Below are 18,139 nucleotides of genomic sequence, written 5' to 3' on the forward strand. Positions count from 1 at the left end.
AGCGCTCCTGGTAAGGCTTAGTTTCCAGGCACTTAATCATCTTGGTTGCCCTCCTCTGCACATGTTCCAGTTTGTCAACATATGAGAGCCATCTTCAAATATCTGAAGAGGTGTCATATGGAGGATGGAGCAAGCTTGTTTTCTGCTACTCCAGAGAGTAGGACCCGAACCAAAGGCTTCAGATAACAAGGAGATTCCAACTAAATATTAGGAAGAACATTCTGATAGTAAAAGTGTATAGGTAAAGGACCCCTGGACGGTTAAGTCCAGTCAAAGGTGACTATGGGGTTGCGGTGCTCATCTCACTTCAGGCTAAGGGAGCTGGCATTTGTCCACAGACAGCTTTCCAGGTCATGTGGCCAGCAGGACTAAACCGCTTCTGGCGCAATGGGACACCGTGACGGAAACTAGAGTGCACGGAAACACTGTTTACCTTCCCGCCACAACAGTACCTAATTATCTACTCACGCTGGTATGCTTTTGAACTGCTAGGTTGGCAGGAGCTGGGACAGAGCAACAGAAGCTCACCCCGTCACGGGGATTCGAACCACTGACCAGCAAGCCCAAGACGCTCAGTGGTTTAGACCACAACGCCACCCGCTAGTGTATACTAGCTAGTGTATACTAGCTTACTGCACAAATAATCACATTGTTTCACCTACTTTTGCTTCTGATTCCATCGACCACTGGTACATGTGCCCCCAAAAATCTTTTCCAGAGAGGAAAGTGGCCCCCAGGATGGAAAATGTTCCCTACTCCCTGTTGAAAGGAAATACTTTGTGCTCCTTTGCCGGGGGGGCAGGACCCCCAAGCACCTGCTTTATTTCTTCTCTTGCGAAATAAGGTAACATCACACTTACAAAAAATGATATATACATAGAGGGTCTTTGTATTTGTAACAATTTCACACCGAGTAGGGCAAACAGTTCAGTTAAGGCCTCTGGAGAACACATGGAAATAACTTTTCTGTCAGCTGTGACCTTGAAGCCACGGCATTGGCAGAATGGATCATAGGCTTTGGAGTCCCAGCTTTCACCTGAACCACAGCCCCACACACCTAGGCTCACCTGGCCACAGTACAGATCCGCCCCCTTCTTTTTAAACCCCCCCCCAATGTTCAGGGGGCGCAGCTGGGGCTTCTGCTTTTCTCCTAAGTGTGCTGAATATTGTGAGAGCCCTGCTGTTTGAGGCCAAGAGGCCAGCACTCAATTCTTACGGTTACCAGACGGAGGGCCACAGGAAGCTTGCAAGCAACACCTAATTGCAACAGCACACTGCACACCTGCAATTGCCGGCAGCTGGCCTTTAGAGGCATATTGCCTCCAACAGTGGCATGGGGACATAGAGCCATTGTGGCTAGCAGCCATGGATAGCCTCGTCATCCATGGAAGGGGGATGCAAAAGATTCATGATTTTTGTAGGGCGGTGGGGGTTGATAAGCACTGAAACAGGTCAGCTGTGACGAGAATGGGACATCCTGCAAGTCACAAGTGACAACCTCACCTGCTAATGCAACAAGGACACCAGCAGAGCTGCCTGTCTCCATACGTAGTGCCTCTTGTGATTGCAAAAAATATGGAGGGGGGGGGGTTGCAGAGACTGGCACAACAGACCCCTAAGGAGCACGGGAGCAGCCCAAGAGGGAACCAGCCCCTCTGCAATGCTCTGCTTTCTGGTCTTTTTAATGTAATGTGTTTTAATGTGCCAAGTTGGGTGAGGCTGTGCTCAAACCTTCCACGCTTGCTATCCAAACAGCTTGGTGCTCTCTCTCATTGCTGCCGGGGTGGTGGTGTTGTCTAGCCAGGTTTTTTGTCCCTGGTGATGCCTCCTGGGGGTCGCCCTTTAAGGTTCCCAGCCTATGTGTTTGTGTACACAAATGTGCATGGCGGGCGGGGGGGGGGGAGGAGTCAATCGGGATCTTTCACCTGGGTGAAATAAAGCCTCGTTTCGCCCCTGCACACAAACACACAACCCTTTTCTCTCTTACCTCCATAATTTATTATTTATACCCCGCCCAACTGGTTGGGTTTCCCCTGCCACTCTGGGGGGCTTCCAACAGAATATTAAACAGAATAAAACATCAAACATTAAAAAATTCCCTAAACACCTTAGCAATCATCAAGGACCTGCCTCACCCAGGGAGAAGGACTTGATGAGGTGTCACAGCAAGGTCAGAGAGGGGCATAGTTTCCTGAGCGGAGGGCCATGAGAGTCGCATGTGGCCCTCAGTTCCTCACCTCTGCCCTCAAGCAAATTCTGCTCACTTCCTCTCCCTTCAGCTCAGTGCTGGGCTCTTGATGAGGCTCAGCCAGTTTCTTACACACCTTTTAATTCCCATGTCCCAAGGACACGGAAAGAAGCAGCACCCACATCCCCTTTCTTGCAACAGCTGCAGCAATTTTGCAGACCAGCCAAGGGAATAGTTGAGCTTGTCCAAACTCCCTCTTCCTGCTGCTTCTCCCACCTGCTTGGGGGGGGGGGATGCTCTTTAGAGCGAAGTCGGAGCAAATGGCAATTTGGGCTTTCTCCAGATTGATGTTTGCACAGGCCCATGCCTCAAAATCTGCTCGGACCCATGTTTTCTAGGGCAAGAGAAAGAGTGGATGAGCCCAGAGACTGATTGGGAAAGTCCTGGGTTTCAGAAAAAGACACAGGATTCACAGTGACGCCTTTGATTCACAGCACATCCTTCCAGTCTCTGTAACAATGTTCCAGTTGTGATGCTGAGGCTTCTGAGCACTTGGCTTTCCCGGCCTTGCCATTAGGCCAACTCTGGTCCACCCCGACAATGTTTCACAGGCTGGTATCGGCAGCGCCCGTTTTTCCTTGCTGCAAGCCGCCTTCGGAAGCAGTGTCCGGCCACCCATCCCGGCAGAAGAGCAGCGCCGGGTTCCTGCAGGCCCACACCCCCAATTCCCCTCCGATGGCCGGGCTGGAAGAGGTGAGGGTGCTCCCCACAGTGCCTCCGCTTCCATGGCTGGCGTACCGCTCCGCCCGGCTCTTGCCCTCCAGGCGGCGGCCTTGGGTGGCAGCCAGCGCCACCGCAGCCACGTTGCCCCTCGTCCTGTACCCCCCTTCCCGGTTGCGCCCGAGCAGCATGGCAATGTTGGGGTTCCGGGCGGCGTAGATGAGGGGGTTGATGGCTCCGTTGGCCCAGGCCATCCAGCAGGCCACAGTGTCCACGGCGGGCGAGAAGGAGATGTGGCCCATGGCGGCGGCCAGGCCCAGGACACAGTAGGGCCCCCAGCAGCAGATGATGGAGACGATCATGATGAGGACTGTGGTGGCTGTCCGCATCTCGCCGTAGTAGCGCAGCAGGTGCCCGTAGGTGGTGAGGGGGCGCACCCTGCTCTCGGAGCGCCGTACTGCGCGGCAGATGTTGTAGTGGCAGAAGCACATGAGGGCAAAGGGCAGCAGGTAGCACAGGACGATCAGCGCGGCGCCGTAGGGGGGCCCCAGGCGCGAGGACCCCCAGGGCAGGGCATACATGCAGTGGTAGGCCTCGGGCCCCGCTTCCTCCTCCTCTTCCTCGTCCTCCCTCCGGCCCAGCAGGTACCAGGGCCCCGAGAAGCCCAGCGCGGCCAGCCAGACGGCGGCCAGGAGCTGCGCGGCCCTCCGACGGCCCATTTTGCGCCTGGGCTGGCGCACGATGGCGCAGTAGCGGTCGAAGGAGAGCAGCGCCATGGTGAGCGTGGCGGCGATGCCCAGGCCGGCGTGCGCGGCGGCGCTGGCCAGGCAGAGGCGCGGCCCGAAGAGCCAAGCCCCGTGGGGGCGCCCGCTGAGCAGGCTGGCCAAGGCGGGCGGCAGGCACAGCGCGGCGCCCAGCAGCTCCGACAGCGACAGCGACAGCACGAAGGCGTTGGTGACGGTGCGCAGAGGCCGGTGCCGCGCGATCACCACCACCACGGCGCCGTTGCCCAGCGCCGACAGCGCGAAGATCAGCAGCAGCAGCAGCGCCTGCGACGCCAGCGACGCCCCGGACCAGCCCCACGCCGCCTCCGACGGGGCCTCCGGCACGGACACCTGCCCGCCGCTCTCGTTGCGCCAGCCCGGCGCCGAGCCGTTGATCAGGAGCAGCAGCGCGGATCCCTCCATGGCCAGGCGCCTTCCCGGCCCCGAGAGGGAGACCGGCGGCTCCGTGGAGCGGGAGAGGCGCGCTCCGGCCGGCCCGAGGTCCCGGGGGTAACTTAAGGCGCACTTGGAGAGCCCCGGGCGCAAAGCTCCATCTGGGGACTCTGCCCTCTGCTCCTCACCCGCGCGTCTGGTCTGGCCACCGGCGCGAAAGGCAGCTGGAGGCGCCGGCCTTTGGGATCGTTGCCCGGCCTCCTCGTCGGAGGGGAAGGGGGCGCCTGGCGGGGACGCGGCGGCTCCTTGGGTGGCGCAGCCTCCGCTTGCCGCAGAGGCGCGGGATTGCTTTGCGCTCGCTGCGCGCCCGGCACATCTCTCGCTCTCTTCCGCGTGGCAGAGAAACCTTGGGGGGCTCGGGGAGTCGCTGACGTCTCCGCAGTCGGTTGCCCCGGGAAACCACGATGGCGCACAACCGGAGAAGCCGGCAGCCGCGACGACCCCATTCTCTCCCCCGCCCGCCCCAAACGCCCTTCTGGCCCCTCCTTTTCTGCCGCCGTGCGGACGGGTCCATGCATTTCTTCCTGGACGGCTGCCTCCTTCAAGAGCTGCTTTCCAACAGCGCAGCTTCTCGCCCGTTGCGGCATCTTTTTGGATTTCTGCGCATCGCGAGGGAGGGGGCGCTTGCTGTGCCAGGCAAGCGCGCAGGGGTCAAGCGTGCCGATCCTTGCGGATGGGCGAGAAAGAGGATTGCAGCAGGCAGGGCAGAGATTTTAAAGGGCTCCTGCGCTGTTTCTAGTTGCCACCTGTTAAGTGGCTCAAGAATAAACAGCGCCGGACACACGGAAAAGGAGCGAAGCCTCGCCATCAGGTTCCCTCTCTGCTAGGAAAAGCATTCCTTCTTGCAGACCTTGGAGAAAGGTGACATGCAAGAACTAGATGGAGCAAGGCCATTGCTTCCTCCAAGTCAGCAGAAGCAGCTTTTTCATTCCCTTTGATTTTTTTTTTAAATAATTTTTATTAAGATTTTCCAAATTAAAACAAATTAAATCCAATTTATACACTTCTTCCAATAACCAGGACTTCCCCCTCCCCCCCTCTTGTGTTCCAAATCTTCTAAATAAACAATTAAATTCAACAAGTTCTTATCCCCAGATTACACTCATCGTCAGCTTTTTCATTCCCTTTGATAACCATGTCAAGTGAGGGGTGAGGGCAGACCAAGGGATGCGATTCCTAACTTTTGTTCGGAATCTAACAAATAGCATTTGTTCAGTAGCCTAGGCCAAGTCCAGCCACATACTTCCAAGAGGTCTTAATGCACGCACACTCATTTCTTTGCCCAGGAAAGTTCAGTCTACAGCAACCCAAAAAGCACTTGAGGGGTGCAGACTGGGGAGAGGATGGAGGCTGCCAACAGTCCCAATGGCCAGATACAGAGGAGTGAAGGGACATATTTTGGCCTCCAGGCCTGGGGTTCACCATTGCTGCTGCACAGTTTCCACTCAGCCCTGGTGACCAAATGCAGCATTTTGTGAAGAGGCAAGTTAAAGCAGTGCAGCTTTTTTCTTACTGTTGCACAACTGGAACTGCCAGTCTCTGTGTGCAGTTTGCCAGCCCCCCCCCCCCACTTTTCCCACGCAGACAACAGCTAGAATGATGGGAGCTGCAGTTCAGCAACAAGCAGCAGGTTCCCCACTCCTGTTCTAAGCCAAACAGTCCCTCAACTTTTACTTGCCATGACACACAGCTCACAAATGCAATGATGGTCATCATAAGGACATGTGGCTGAGCAGGTTTGCTATTAATTAAACAGGGCTCTGAGGTCAATGAAACTATTCCAACACTTTGGGGTACAAAGGATTTTCTCAAGCTGAAGACTTCAAAGTGTTCTGAATAATTCATGCAACCCACACTTGGGAAGATGCTATCCTGATATGAGGTACCAAACAGTGCAATGATAGAGGTATATGTCTCAGCTGTTCCTTCTTGAACAGGTTTTTGGGGTATTCAGAGAAACCTGCAAAAATCTATTTAACCAGACGTACAGCAGGACACCCTAGGGAAGAATGGCTGCATCATACTATTTTCAAACCAAACTATTTGTCTCCAACAAAGGTCACAAACTAGTCAGTTGCCCTTGACAACTCTTAAGGAGGCGATATTTAAATTTTTATTATAGATAGAAAGCCTAGTATGACGACATAATTCTTTAATTTTATTTTACAAGGTGGGGCTGCAGCATGCTTAGTATTCCACTTAAAAACAAAAAGCCCTAAGTGGTTTTACATAAGACAATATAAAATATTAACTAAAATACTGATAAATTTAAATGTTAAAACTAAAGCATATTTTAAATGAAGCTTGTGGTGCGAAAGTCATACCTTCTTCCTCTTTTGAGAATCAGGATTCCAGAGCTTGACTTATTGCTAGAGTCCGTTACAGGAAATAAATAACTTATAACACATTCTTTAATCAGGTGCCTGTTGATATCCCAGGAACTTCACACAAAGAAGGGAAATGTTAAAGTATTGCGTTCAAACATTTGCACCTAGAATCATAGAATCCTAGAATTGTAGAGTTGGAAGGGACCCTGAGGATCATCTAGTCCAACCCCCTGCAATGCAGGAATATGCAGCTGGTCCATACAGGGATCGAACCTGCAACCTTGGTGTTATCAGCACCACTGAGCTATCTGCACTGCAGCATTACAGTAAAGGTTAAAGAAGTTCAGCAATGAAAGCAACATAAAGAGACATAACAGCCATCAAAAAACTCTAGGAAATGTAACATACAAATTCTGTAGCACTTTGAACATAAAAATGCCCCCCTGCAGGGGTTATTTTGCAGTCTTGTTCATTAGGGTACTGCATTCACTTCAGGCAGGACACAAGTCAGAGGTAGGACCCTCACCTTTGAAAAAATCAAACTGTCTTGGAATTTGAAGCAGCTTGGCTCCAAAGCTGCGGTAGCCAAAACAAGCTGGCTTCGGAATAGTTTTGAAGCCTTCAGAGGTCTTCTAAGTTGCTGTTTTTAACTAGTTTGACATGTTTTTACAAAGTCACGCAAGTTGAAATTGAAAGTGCCAGGCAGACAGGAGGGGGACATGTAGGTGTTTCAAGGATAATCAGAGTATTTGGTCAAGAAGGTACAACACTACCCAGATAAACTTGTGGGGTTATACAGGTATGCCCAAGCTCTCATCTCAAGGGTTGGAGGCTAATGGCAAAGACATGTTCAACGCCGCCCCCCCCCCCCCGAGAATCTCCCACATAAATGAGCTTTCATTTTATTCTTTATCAGACCAGACCAGGTGAATGAGCCTGTGGGGTTGGAGAAAAGGGAAGAAACCTCCATCCCTTACCTGCTTATCAATCTCGACCAGCCTACTGCTAGTAACAGGAACAAGCATTTATATATGTATCTTGGTAATCTTTACAACTTTGTAAAGCATGTCAGTATTATCATCTCTCTACTGAAGATGGGGAGGGCGTAGACTTAGTAGGGCCTACCTAAGGCGATCAAATGAACCTGCTACTTCACAGTTCAGTCTTAAGTCATAGTGCCACACTATGTATATTTTATATACAGACAAGGAGCTTCAGAACCACTTTGCTGAAACCGAATGAGAGCCTTAATCACCAGTAAGATGGAGGGCTATGCCAGCAATTAAAAGAAAGCAAAATACACATATCAAACAGGGTTATTGGAAGCAGTATAGTAGCACAGTCACTTAAGAAAGAAACCATATTTCAGTGGGTCCTCCTCCTCAAAAGTGAAGGTTGACATTCCAGTATAAAAGGATTCTCCAGAGACTTCTACGATAACAGCATTGTGGTCACCACATTTGGTTTCCTGGTTCAAAAGAAAATGCTTCAGATTAATTAGGAAAAATACACTGGTTTACTTACAGCACAAACTTTTGTAGGCAGCATCTGAATACATGTGATGATGTATACATCTAAACTAAAGTGACAATGAAAGAACAGAACAGAATATAAAGCAAGTATTTAAGGCTTAAATTGTTTACATTATGTTTTAAGCAAAAGTGAGGCAATTTACTAAAAGTAATGAAAACCATTAATCATTTGGTCCTAATTATGGCATCATGATCTTATGACAAGATCAGTTTTTCTTGGCTTGCTGAGAGCATTTCATCCACAAATGAAGTAACCCTACTCACTTGTGAATGCTGGAAGAATTCAAGCTATCCGACTAAACAAGACCCAGGACACAGCAAAGCCACCAGTCCATCACATACTTTTTATTTTTCTAAATTACCAAAGATAAATGTTTGGAGCTTGCCTTTATTGCTTTCCCAGTGAACAGGGAACCAGTTGTACTGCTTCTGAAGGTCCTGGTCTGGTTCAGCTGAATGAGTCCTTTATGGTATTGTAGAGCAATGCGAGCTGTCACACCCGACCCGGTAGGACTTCGGTCAACCTAGTTTGGAGAGAAGCAGACGTGTTTTAGCTGCATCGTTCAGAAATGCAACAAATTTAATTAATGACTTTTACTTTTTTTAAAGGTGCCCCCTAACAAAAATCCTGGCTATGCCCATGCCCCCTTCTCATCGTATTGGTAGAAAGGTAGCTATTTAAATATTTTGTTTGTAAATAAAACATGTTTTATTTATAATTTATACAAAACACAATTACATAGAATGATAGGAACATAATGAAATATGGTTGAAGCAGAAAAACATAGAATCATGGAGCTGAAAGGAACCCCAAGGGTCATCTTTCTAGTCCAGCCCCCTGCAATGAAGGAAAATCAGCTAAAGCATCCACGACAGGTGGCCATCCAACCTCTGCTTAGAAACCTCCATGGAAGAATGCAGAACCTCCTGAGGGAGATCCACTTATTTGGATCTGTTATTTGACACAGAGGGGAAAACCTACAGATACAGTCCAAAAGGCACACAGGGAGTTCTGTATATATGGGAGAATTTTAAAAAGCAAGTGATCCTCACTGACCTGGTTCAAAAAGTTGGAAGTTGCCTAGCTCGACAACAGAAGCCTAGTCTTTCTTTTTTTCCTGGCCAAGATGGTAGATACATTTCCCCATCAATCATCATCTGGGTCAATTTGTCAGGCCGGGAAATATTTTGTTTCTTTCTCGATTCACTTAATTTGTCAATCAGATCTTGGACTTTGTTACTCAGTTCTATGTTCCTAGCTCTATACAGCTCCTAGAGTCTCTCAGAATTTAAGAGTTGTATACAGCAAGGAATGCAGAATTGAGCATTCTACAGATATGCTGCCTTTTCCTTTTCTCTACTACAAATACAAATTGGGAACCCCTGTGATGAAAAGGGGCAAGGTGGAACTTCTTTTGCACAGTATTCTCTACCTGTGCATCTGCAAACACACATATGTTGCTTGTTGGTTCATCACTAAATGCATCTTTCCCATCTGTCAGGATAGTCCCATAAATGAAAGCCGTGTCTTCAATCTCAGGATGGTGAACTTTGAACTAGAAGAAAACAGAAAATGGCATCAGATAAATGCAACAAAATAGCAATAATATAATAAGGACCCCACAGACTATGTGCTCATCTAGTATTATTATTAAGAGGATGTGCAGCTCAGGAGAAGGAATTGACAGTCTCTTTGTAGTACTGGAACCACGTGCTTAAAGACCAACTATATCCCATTGCTCCTAGCTAGGCAAAGCCAATGGTCAACAATGATCATAACTGCAGTCCAAAACATCTAAAGGGTGCCATGTTGGCTAGTCCCTGGTCCAGGTCCTTACAATATGCCTTGAGGCCAAGTTTGTACAGATGTTAGGAGGCTGCTGCACTTATTTGCAGTAACCTCCCAATGAGAAAACAGCAGCTTCCATGGAATTATCATTGAGGATATCACAGTTCAGTTTCTGCTGGAGACTTTTATTGGATTTCTCTCTCTCTCTCTCTCTCTCTCTCTCTCTCTCTCTCTCTCACACACACACACACACACACACACACACACACACACACCGTCTTCTCCCTAGCACTGAACACCCCAGTTCCCAGTCTCAACTGCTCCAAAGCATCTCACTATATGAACAGCAAACGACTTTTAGATACTCAAGGGTGGACAAGACTGCATAAATCTGTTTCTAAGACAAAGCTAGTCAAAGTGATTTCTGTCAAACAAAATAATGTATATGTTATATTGACAGGATTATGGAAAAAGATTAGCTGCCCACAAAAAAAACAGGACTTTGATATTTTTTTAACAATCAATGCACGATTTGCATCAGCTCCATTTGGAAGAGAGAAACCTCATTCACAATATTATGCAGTCTGCCAATCAGGCTTGTAAACAGTAACTTAGTAATCTATGGCAAGGAAGACTTGCTTCCAAGTGAACTTGAAGAGGCATAACAACACTGGTTTTCTTTTGTTTTACGTTACAAATAACTAATACAGGCAATATATGAACAAGTAGATTAGTAATTTAAAGACATTTAACTTATAGATTTATTTAAAACTATATAAATAATTTACTTATATTGTACAATACAGAGAAATCAGACTATACCTGAGCCTTTACTGCTTCAGTTACTGCAGATGCTGCATCTACTAGATCCCTAATCCTTGAAGAAGAAAGATCAAGTCCCAATTGATCAGCACTGACAAATGCATAGAAAGTGCCGCCATATCCAACATCCACAACTACTTTTCCATAGCCAGGAACATCAACAGCTAAATCTAATAATCAAGAAAAGGACATGGCATTACTGCAAATAATTCACGTTTCCCCTCTGTAATCTGTTCTGACACCCCAAACAATAGTGCCTATCTACCTATTATGGTGACAGTAATATCAGTTAAGAATGCTGAAAAGCAGTCTGGTAACTAAAGACTAAGGGAGCAATGCAAACCCCAGATCTGCTGGGATGAGCGAGGTATCTGGTTCAACCAGCCTATGCTGGCATAAGCACATTCCAGCTCAGCCTGAGAGATGCCAGCATAACTCCCTCAGGACAGCAGAGCTGGCTGAGATCTATGGCAGCAGAAACCCTGAAGAATGGGTGTTCTGGGGGAGGGACTGGACAGGGGGACTTATATCAGAGGGACTGTATCCTAGGTTTGTCTTTCCTCTACCAGGCTTAGGCCAATTCAGGCAGTTAGTAGCCTTGTTACTGAACAGTTTGGAATAGGGGTGATTTATGCCAGCTTAGTTTAAACCGGTTTAAATTCTGGCTTCCTATAGTTAAGTCTGCTCCTTAAGAGTAATTAATTGAGCACTAGTCATCAGAACATTTTTACCATCCTGCAAATTAGAGACTTCTTTTTCAGGCAGAACAACAGACACAGAAACAATTAGGATCCCCCCAGTAACTTAAAGACTATTATTTGAAACAAGTGGAACAACACCGTGCTATTACAATTGTTCTGTCTGTGCAAGCATTGCTTGCTATATGAAATGATCTCCCCCCGCCCCATGTTGTTCTGGGGTTCTCCCTACCCGTAAGAGCTGATATAGAGGGCATGCAGAAGATCAGGGGGAAGCCCTGTTGTGCTAAGATGACTTGTGCTGGTTCCCAGTAGCACAACTATTTAGTTGAATCTGGCCCAATATATCCTTGCCTCCTACCAGGAGAGCTCCTGTTCAAAGTTCCAGCCAGCTACTCTCTTCTTTAGCAAAGTCCATTTCATTCCTCTCCCTTTTCTTTTCCAACCAATGATCAACACTGCACGACTACAGAGCATGATTTCACTGAGCATGCACTGGGCAAATGGGGGGGGGTGTTATTTATTTTTAAAAATAAACTGCAAACTTAGTGTCTCAGAAAACAAAACGTACAGCTCACTAGAACATTCAAGAAAGGAAGTGTTGTGCAGATAGGTGTTCTTTCCAAGATGCAAAGTTAGAGCCTGGGGAATAGCAGAAAAGAAGGTTAGTCATATTTGTCAATTATCTAGCATGCAGGGTCAGAATAATAAAAAGCATATTCCTACACACCTGACCTGACATCTACTTGTGCAAATCTACACATTTATGAGCCTTGTTATCGGTTAAAATTGAACTATTGTGGTTTCCCCAAAAGGATCCTGGGAATTGTAACTTTAGAGAGGATACCAAGAATTAAATTAGAGGTCCCTGCCCACACCCACCTTCACAGAACTATAGCTTTCAAGATTCCTTGGGGAAACCAAACTTTTATTTGAAGTCTTAAGTGGAGGCAAGTCATTTACTACTGAGGAACTATTCAGACCATGAGAGAATTCATGACTTCATTTAGATTCTCCCCACACCTGGGAACTAAATAAGAAGTTCATTCTAAATTTCTCCTACCAGTTATGGGATTGTGCAGTCAGAATTTAGGAGAAAACGTGGTTAAAAAAAAGAGGATCCCATTAAACTAAAGCTAATTGTCATTTTATGTTACAGCTGAGTAGCCGTGTTGGAACTTCCGTAGTCGAAACAAAATAAAAAAAATTCTTCCAGTAGCACCCTAAAGACTAACTAAGTTTGCTATTTTATGAATTGTGCAATTAACTTGCTGCTTCCTGCAAGAAGAAAATGATACTGGATCTCCATCTCCACTCAGTGTGATAAAAAAGTAGTTAAGTGCTTCATACCACCCAGGGCTCCTTTGGCACAGAGGGTGGGCTATAAATTTAATAAATAAATAAAACAAATAACACTAGTGAACAAAATATACCTGAAACCACAGCAAGGCAATTATGTATGGAAACAGAGAGGAAGCCCACCTTAGGTAGAAAGTAGAGCATGATGTACCTGTAGCTGTAACAGTGGAATGAGAAAATAACCTGCCTTGCAAATCAAGGAAAGCCACACAATGGCTTTCTGGGACTACATGATAATGGTGGCTCCCAGAAAAGATCTCAAATCAACTTTGCTTCTTGTCAGGTCCTGTAACTCAGTGCAGTGCAAATCAAGGTTTGGCTTAGCATATTGTCCAAACCCAGGATTGTGGATAAGCTCTCTCTTCCTAACCATGATCTGTAGCCAAGAACAAACCTTAAGGAGAGAGTTTAACCAAGATCCCAATGACTGAGAAGGGAAAAAGTGAGCTCTTACCTGGGAGCCAGTGTGTTTGCACTAAACCATAGTTTGGTTTGGTTATGTGAAAATGCGGCCAATGCAGATGTACCTAGTAGCCAATAAATATGACAGAACAAACGGCCAAGACATTTGATTGACCTACAATATATGTTGAATATATGCTATATGGTAATTTATGGACCTAATAGGTATCTAAAGCCATTTGCCACTGTTCTTGTATGTAGGTTTTATTTTATTTGTTTTTTATCTTATATTTTGGAAATGTACATCCAGTTTTTTCCCCTTAAAATTTTTTTTGGGCCCCCAAGAGAGTGGGGCCCTAAGCTGTAGCTTGTTTAGCTTGTAAGTAAATCTGGCACTGCCCCTGGGGGTCCCTTCCACATTGATCCTATGATTCTATGTTTCACACACATGCCTTTGGAGAGGATCCCTAATGTTATGTACTGAGTTGAATAGGATCCAAAAGGCAGCAGTCTGATTGGTCCTAGAACAATAGGATCCAGAATGCAGCAGTCTGATTGGTCCTAGAATAGGATCCAGAATGCAGCAGTCTGATTAGTTCACAGGAGCCACCCAATCCAGCTCCAGCTGGAAGGGAATCCGCAACTTGATTGGCCTACAGGAGAATCCCGGAATTAGCCAATCACGTGGAGCCCATTGTGTAAATAATGTATATACAGTGGTGCCTCGCAAGACGAAATCAATCCGTTCCGTGAGGCTCTTCGTATAGCGGTTTTTTCATCTTGCGAAGCAAGCCCATTGACAGCTTAGCGGATTAGCGCTATTAGCAGTTTAGCGGCTTTTAGAGGATCAGCTGAGAAGCGGCTTAGTGGCTTAGGAAAAGGGGGGGGAAGGAGAAAAAACCAGCAGGAACTCGCAAGACATTTTGTCTTGCGAAGCAAGCCCATAGGGAAATTCGTTTTGCGAAGCGCCTCCAAAACGGAAAACCCTTTCGTCTAGCAGGTTTTCCGTCTTGCGAGGCGTTCGTCTTGCGGGGCACCACTGTACCGTATTTTTGGCTCTATAAGACTCACTCTTTCCCTCCTAAAAAGTAAGGGGAAATGTGTGTGCGTCTTATGGAGCGAATGCAGGCTGTGCAGCTATCACAAAAGCTAGAACAGCAAGAGGGATTGCTGCTTTCACTGCGCAGCGATCCCTCTTGCTGTTCTGGCTTCTGAGATTCAGATTTTTTTTTTCTTGTTTTCCCCCTCCAAAAACTAGGTGCGTCTTGTGGTCTGGTGCGTCTTATGGAGCGAAAAATACGGTAAGTCATTCTGGGGGAGCTCCCATTCCTCCTCACCACTATGAGCTGAATAAAGAGCATGAAATCCACTCTCGACTCCGACTATATTTCACCTAACTTGGCAGAGAGAGATGCCCCGAAACACAGGACAAAAGCGCGTCCAGACAGGAAAGACGCGACAGTCCAGGCGGCAGCGCTGCCCCCTACCGGTGGCGGCGGCGAAGGCAGCGACGCTGTGGAAGCGGACTCGGCTGCCGCTGCGCTGGCCGTCCCAGCTGGCGAAGGCGGTGACGGGCCCGCAGGGGCAGTGGATGACGACGGTGGCGGCGGCGGCCTGGTCGGGTCTCGGAGGCGGCGGCGGCGGCGGCGGCGGGCAGAGCCCGTAGTCGAGGGCGAAGCGGGCGAGGCAGAGGACGGCGTGGCCGCACATGGCGCTGCCGCCCTGGTTGTGCACGAAGAGAGCCCCGAAGGCGGCGCCCGGCAGCTCGCTGGGCACCAGCGCCGCCCCGTACATGTCGCGGTGCCCGCGGGGCTCGTGCATCAGCAGCCGCCGGGCCGCGTCCAGCTCCGGGAGCTCCAGGAGGAGGCGGCGGCGGGCCAGCAGGGGAAGGTCCCGGGGGGGCTCCAAGGGGCCCAGGCCGCCCGGAGGAAGCACCCGCAGCGGCTCCCCGCCCGCCTGCATCTCCACCGTGAGGAAAACGTGGGAGCCGGGCGCGCGGGGAGGGAAAGGCCGCGAGGCCCCGGCTTGGGCCTCAGGCGACGCCATGGCCGTTGAACGGTTTTTTTTACCTCACGCTGGTTTGTAACGGACGCCACCCGCCCAGGCCCCGCCCTCCGAGCAGGCATTGGCTGAGGGGGAGAGAGGAAGGGCGGGGAGAGCTGGGCCGTTGGTCAGGCCTGTCGGAGTTGCACGCCCGGGATTGGTGGGAGAAGGCGACCGCCACCGCCCACTGACGCACACCGAACGGGCATTGGCTGAGGGGTGTGCCCGTTCGCCTGTCCAGGATTGGTCAGAAGGGCATGGATAGCAAAGCTGCAGGCGGCGTAAACATAGAGAGATGTAGAGTCACACACACCTCCTTGAATTTTTTTGTTGTGCTTCCGGGTTCGCTTCCATATGCTTCGTCCATTTTTCTTCTGACGCCGCGGCGTCTATTTAATTTATTTATATGAAAAAAATTATATCGTTTTTTAAATTTTTTTTTACCACAACTGGAGTCCTTAAACTGCTTATAAATGAAGAATTTAACAAGGATCTAGAACCTGTCCGCTTACTGAGAAATCGCATCTTAAGGCATCCGTGCAACGTAGGCGGTGTTCTTATAGAAGAGAGTCTATAGAGTGGCAACTTCCTTGAAGCTCCTGCCGTGCGCCGCTCTTCATATTTCTAGCTCTACTATGAAAAAGAGCCGAACATAATAGACCACGCCCCCTCCTCGTTCAGTCTCAGTGCCCAATGAAGAGAGGAGCTTAGTCCGAGCCACGCCCCGCTCGCCACCCAGAGGAGGTCCCAAACGCGACCGCCGCGCCTATCGGGGGCGTGGCTATGTGAGGCCGACAAACCAATCAACGAGGACTAGAGGAAACCGAGAGGAAGTGACGCAAAGCCAGCCGCTGTCGCTGTCAAGGACCCGGATGAGTTAGGTGGAGATGGGTGAGTTTTGGGTGCTGAGTTTATTACCTTTTCCCAGGTGAGAGGGGCTGTTTCTTCCTGCTGGGCAGCTAACCAGGCCGGTTTCTTAGCTGCAAAAGCAAGTAGCCCTCCAGTATCCTAAAAGCATAGCTAGATAAGTAGATAATATAAATAGAATTCTTTATATAATGTTATAGGGGAGGGTTAGGAGGTGGGGAAGAGATATTTTTTGCATGTCAGCTTTCGTGGGCTAAAGCGAGGAAGCGTTGCCCTCAACAGGGGAGAGATGCTACAATTCCCCTCAGCCCTGGTCCTGCTGGCCAGGGGGACAGAAGTCCCAACAGCATCAGGGGAACCGAGGTTGGGACAGGCTGAGTTCTAAGTTCCTGGAGGGGGGAACCTGTGGCCTTTTAAATTTAGCATTCCAACTCGTCAGCTGGCACAGCGAATGGCTGTGGATGATGGGAGTTGCAGTTGGGGGGGGGGCTGCTCTTGCAGCAACAGGAATAGTAATAATTGGTGGTGGCGGTGATGATGGCGACAACAACAACAACAACTTATGAGCCCATAAGAAGCTCATAAGGGTAGGGTATAAAGGCTGTAAAGAAACATTTTTAATGGCCCAGGCTTCTCTCCCCTTTTCCTGTAGGTAGACCCCCCTCCCAACGATGTCTGATTTTCTGTGTCAGATGACAGCACTTCTAAACATTCTCTTTCTCTGAGCTCTCTGATGTTGGAATAGTTTTAATGTGGAAGCTGTTGCATGTCTGTTTACCTGGTTCTGCGTTCCGTGATTAGGGGGCAAAAGCTAACTGAAAGCTAGTAAAGCAAGATGTTTGAAGGTATTTGTGTGCAAACTGTTGTTTTTTTAAAAAATGTATTTATTATTATTATTAAAGATAATAAAAATAAATAATAAAACATTATAATATTATTAAAGATTTCTTGGTTTACAAAAGTATGTGCAATGTCTCTTTTTTCAAGTGTGCAAACTGTTATTAGCTTACAAGTATCTGCCACTCTTTTGGCCTTTTTATCTTTTGTATAAGTTGTAGATATTCAGCCAGATTGCCTTGGGCTTTATTGTGGAAGAACAGCGGAATTTATAAATGGAACTGAAATCCATGGCGATTGTGGGGTAAGTAGAGGATTGTGAAAAGACACTTGAGAATTTGAAGCTGGCACAGTATAATATTTTAGCTGCTATTATCCAACCATTAGTGGGTTTGGCAGGGGGAAAGATGGCCTGAACACATCTTGGGCTCAATGAAACTGCTTGTTCTCCAAATACAGCACATTATTCAGTTCCTTTCATTTGTCTGCATCCCTTTCCCAAGCCATTTTGTGTGTGTGCAAAATGTTAATAGATATCTTTATAAAACAATATGTGATTAAACTCTCCAGGTGTGTCCAAGAGGGCAAAGGACAGATGCTCACAAAATCTGTCGGCCATGTATGGGATCTCCAGAACGCTACGATTGGCTTTACCTTGGCTTTATGGCAATGCTTCCTCTGATTTTGCATTGGTTCTTCATTGAATGGTATTCAGGGAAAAAGAGGTAAATGTTTCCTAAGCCCTGTTTCAAACAAGAAACTGAATGTAGCTTTTGAATCTAAAGGTGCACTTACCTTGCTATTGAAGGCGCTGGGGGGGGGGGAACCAACTACTCTGCAAGTTGGAGGACTGCTTACCTGGCTTTGGGAAGGCAGCACAAGGGCCCTGGGATGCTAACAGAGTCCTCGCGCCTCCTTCCCTAATCTGGGTGTTTCGCTTACCTGGCTTTGGGAGGGTGGTGAGGGCTCTGGGATGCTACCAGAGCCTTTGTGCTGCCTTTCCAAAGCTGGGTATACCCACGATCAGAGTTGTTCATGGGTGAGACAGTGGGAATAAATAGATGGAGAGTGGGTTTCTTATGCTCTTCTTCTATTTATTCTCTCCCACCCACTCAAAGCTACAATTGCACAAGTCTAATACAAGTGGGACGCGGGTGGCGCTGTGGGTTAAACCACAGAGCCTAGGACTTGCCGATCAGAAGGTCGGCAGTTCGAATCCCCGCAATGGGGTGAGCTCCCGTTGCTCGGTCCCTGCTCCTGCCAACCTAGCAGTTCGAAAGCACATCAAAGTGCAAGTAGATAAATAGGTACCGCTCCAGCAGGAAGGTAAACGGTGTT

At 48.2% G+C, this 18,139-nt stretch overlaps 3 protein-coding genes and 1 long non-coding RNA gene across 9 annotated transcripts in view; 1 reads left to right on the forward strand and 3 right to left on the reverse strand.

Moving 5' to 3' along the window:
* Positions 1 to 18,139, forward strand: part of JKAMP (JNK1/MAPK8 associated membrane protein) — a 94,959-nt gene that overhangs the window by 71,737 nt on the left and 5,083 nt on the right. The window contains exons 1-3 of one of the 6 annotated variants that reach the window (XM_083737632.1): positions 15,773 to 16,025; positions 17,017 to 17,105; positions 17,372 to 17,526. In XM_083737632.1, the coding sequence (XP_083593758.1) occupies positions 17,423 to 17,526 (104 nt within the window). In that variant the 5' untranslated portion in view covers positions 15,773 to 16,025; positions 17,017 to 17,105; positions 17,372 to 17,422. Of the gene's footprint in view, positions 1 to 15,772; positions 16,026 to 16,627; positions 16,810 to 17,015; positions 17,106 to 17,371; positions 17,527 to 18,139 lie in introns of those variants that run through there. The other 5 variants (XM_083737630.1, XM_083737631.1, XM_083737627.1 and 2 more) reach the window with 5 other exon arrangements.
* Positions 643 to 7,477, reverse strand: GPR135 (G protein-coupled receptor 135; the record flags this gene model as incomplete). The annotated part of the gene is made up of 2 exons (XM_083753820.1): positions 643 to 4,752; positions 7,430 to 7,477. 2 exons carry the CDS (start codon positions 7,475 to 7,477, stop codon positions 2,794 to 2,796), a joined length of 2,007 nt encoding a protein of 668 aa, XP_083609946.1. The 3' UTR covers positions 643 to 2,793.
* L3HYPDH (trans-L-3-hydroxyproline dehydratase) lies at positions 7,339 to 15,114 on the reverse strand. The gene is made up of 5 exons (XM_083737364.1): positions 14,542 to 15,114; positions 10,596 to 10,765; positions 9,418 to 9,540; positions 8,371 to 8,508; positions 7,339 to 7,920 (listed from the first exon to the last, which is right to left on the reverse strand). Exons 1-5 carry the CDS (start codon positions 15,098 to 15,100, stop codon positions 7,795 to 7,797), a joined length of 1,116 nt encoding a protein of 371 aa, XP_083593490.1. The 5' UTR covers positions 15,101 to 15,114; the 3' UTR covers positions 7,339 to 7,794.
* Positions 11,820 to 14,504, reverse strand: LOC310844746. The gene is made up of 2 exons (XR_014564300.1): positions 14,448 to 14,504; positions 11,820 to 13,521 (listed from the first exon to the last, which is right to left on the reverse strand). It is a non-coding gene; the product is annotated as an uncharacterized lncRNA (long non-coding RNA).

Source organism: Podarcis gaigeae (assembly GCF_964106915.1).
Source record: "Podarcis gaigeae genome assembly, chromosome: 1".
NCBI lineage: Eukaryota > Metazoa > Chordata > Lepidosauria > Squamata > Lacertidae > Podarcis > Podarcis gaigeae.